A 2,724-nucleotide genomic window follows, 5' to 3' on the forward strand; every position below is an offset into this window, starting at 1 on the left:
GTTCTCAGGAGACACCAGGAAAGTGGCATCTTCTGGCCACATCTACTGCTTCACTGGCAGTTCCATTAAAATATGTATATATAGGGAAAGTGGTTTCCTCCATCATGTTCTTCTTCTGGGAATTTTGTGGAAATTTCCTGATGTTGTGTGAGTCATAAAAGGAAAAAGAAATAATTTCCATTCCTGGAAATATTGCAGATTACATAACCCGAAATCCCTCCTTGCTACACAACACCTAAAAAAGCTGGGTAACTAGTGGTCTGTGGTTGCCAAAAATGACATCCTGTGAACATCCAGGAGCCTCAAGCAATCCCAACACTACGGCAACTGAAAAAAATGAAGGGGTTGCACTAAGTAGCTCGTAAGATCCCTTTCATCCATTTCTTTGCACCATATCATTCTTTAGTTCTTGTATTCACTCATTCACTGGAACATTTACTGAGCACTGATTCTATATCAGGTATCGGCTGTGTTGTGTTTTGATGAATACAAGTTGAAAGGCATGGTCCCTGTATTCAAATAGCTCACCACGTTGTGCAGTGGCTCTTGACCGGAGCTGCACATCAGAATCACTTGAGAAGGTTTGCAACAATGCATATGCCTGCCTTCCTCGCTGCCCTCAAGACTCTAACTTCGTCCTGGAGGGAAACAAATAGCCTGGCATTCTTTCTGTGTTGATTTCTGAAACCCAGAGCCTGAAGGGAATTCAAAGTGTTAGACAGAGCCTGAAGGGAATTCAAAGTGTTAGACAGCATTCTATAGAAATATGGAAAGGAAAGGATTTCCTCTGGACAGGATAGTTCCTCAAGCTCGGGGGAAGGTGCAGAAGAGGCGAGACCTCTGTCATTTCCAAGAGGAGTGGGAACCTGGGCCCTGCTGCCCAACAGCAATGCCAAGGAGAGACGTGGATTGATTTGAGAGGCATTTTGAAGGTAGAGTCCACTGAACTTGGTGTCCAGTTAATTGCGAGAGAGGGGTTGAGGGAGAGGAAGGTGACAAGATGACTCCAAGGTTACTGGTTTGGTCAACTGGGCACACCTTATTCACACAGGGCATATATTAGAAGAGGAGAGAGCTTGGAGAGAAGATGTTTTCAGTCTTGGATATATTTGAGTTTGAGGTACACGTGGAACAGAACATCCAGGCAGGGAAGTCCAAGAGGCAATTGGATACTCTTATCTGAAGTTTAGCAGAGTGTTCAATCTTGTATATCATTTTAAAGTGACTGCATCACTCCCAACCCTCTTAAAAATGTTATGAGTAAAGCATAATACCAACTTTATATATTTCCTTTCAAAGAGTACACAAAAATCAGTTCTTTGTGCCTCAGGGAAGAGCCACACCCAGTTACCTATATAACCATATTTTGAGTACCACCTCGTGACTCTTCCGCAGCCTTCAGTACCTGCTTTTAAATGGTCACATATAATAAATGCACTAAAAGCAGCCATGTCTCACCACCATTTGCTTAGGGCAGGATTCCCATCAGCAATGGATCTTCATATTTTTCCACTTCTGAGCCTAGGGAAGAAAAATCCATGAAGGTAACCAGCTCATAAAGTGGCTCTTCTTCCCAAAATTTCTTGTGACATGTGGCTTTGAGCGATTAGGGCTCTTTCAACTCCTAGGCCCTTCCTCACTTATCTTAAGCTGTCATTGAGTGTCTGGCACCCTAAAGCACCAATCTTTCTTTGAGGCTACATATTCATGAAAAGTCTTCCCCACCATCACATTCCTCTTCCAGAAAATTTGTGGGAGCTTCTTAGTGCTCTGGGAGTTTTAAAGGGGAAATTAATTTCCATTTCTGAAAACAGGGCACACTACATAACCTGAAAACCCTCCTGTTACAAAGCACCTTTTAAAAGGCAGGATAAAATTTAATAAATATTCCTTTGAATGCACATATGATGAACTTACGGTGGAAATTGACCCTCAGGTGTCAAAAAACAAAGAGGAACCTAAAGAGCAGCTCAACAGGCATTTGAATTTATGTTAGGCTGGTAGGGGAAAGACTTTTTTTACCTAGTCCATCCTTCATTTATGAGGGGCTGGGCCTGGTCGCTAGGACGCGGTAACTGTCATCTTGAGAGCCGTCTTGTCTAGCTAGGGCAAGCTGAGATAGCACCCTCAACACCCAGCATGTCGGGGAGGAAGAGCCATCGCCGGTCCTCCGGGGCTGGCGGCCGGGGGCGGACCTGCTCTCGCACTGTCCGAGCGGAGCTTTCGTTTTCGGTGAGCCAGGTGGAGCGCCGTCTACGGGAGGGCCACTACGCTCAGCGCCTGAGTCCCACGGCGCCGGTCTACCTCGCTGCGGTTATCGAGTACCTGAGGGCCAAGGTCCTGGAGCTGGCGGGGAACGCGGCCCAGAACAACGGAGAGAGGAACATCACTCCACTGCTACTGGACATGGCGGTTCACAACAACAGCCTGCTGAGCACCCTCTTTGATACAACCACTTTCTCTCAAGTGCCCCCCGGCGGGGACTAGCTTCTGACGCCCGGGCCCTGGGACCTGGCAGGTCCACTCGTCCACCCACCCAGCCCCAAACTCCCCGGCCTCAAATCCGTCGGCCCGAACCCCCGGCCTTAAACACCCCCCACCACCCGGGCCCCAAAGTCTCGGGCCTTCATTAATTCTGTCAATAAAATGTTTAAAGGAACCCACCTGCCTGCTTCAGTCACTTTGCCTTGGGGTGGGGGTGGGCGGTGAGATGGGTGGGGGGTA

General features: G+C 47.5%; 1 protein-coding gene across 1 annotated transcript; it reads left to right on the forward strand.

Moving 5' to 3' along the window:
• Positions 1-2,070: 2,070 nt before the first annotated feature.
• Positions 2,071-2,662, forward strand: LOC105527013 (histone H2A-Bbd type 2/3-like). Its single transcript, XM_011963192.1, has one exon. It carries the CDS (start codon positions 2,140-2,142, stop codon positions 2,485-2,487), a length of 348 nt encoding a protein of 115 aa, XP_011818582.1. The 5' UTR covers positions 2,071-2,139; the 3' UTR covers positions 2,488-2,662.
• Positions 2,663-2,724: the final 62 nt, after the last annotated feature.

Source organism: Colobus angolensis, unplaced genomic scaffold, assembly GCF_000951035.1.
Source record: "Colobus angolensis palliatus isolate OR3802 unplaced genomic scaffold, Cang.pa_1.0 Scaffold601, whole genome shotgun sequence".
NCBI lineage: Eukaryota > Metazoa > Chordata > Mammalia > Primates > Cercopithecidae > Colobus > Colobus angolensis.

What these genes read in the sequence shown, in the direction of transcription:
- LOC105527013 (XM_011963192.1), top strand. Translation starts at nt 2,140, where the DNA reads ATGTCGGGGAGGAAGAGCCATCGCCGGTCCTCCGGGGCTGGCGGCCGG.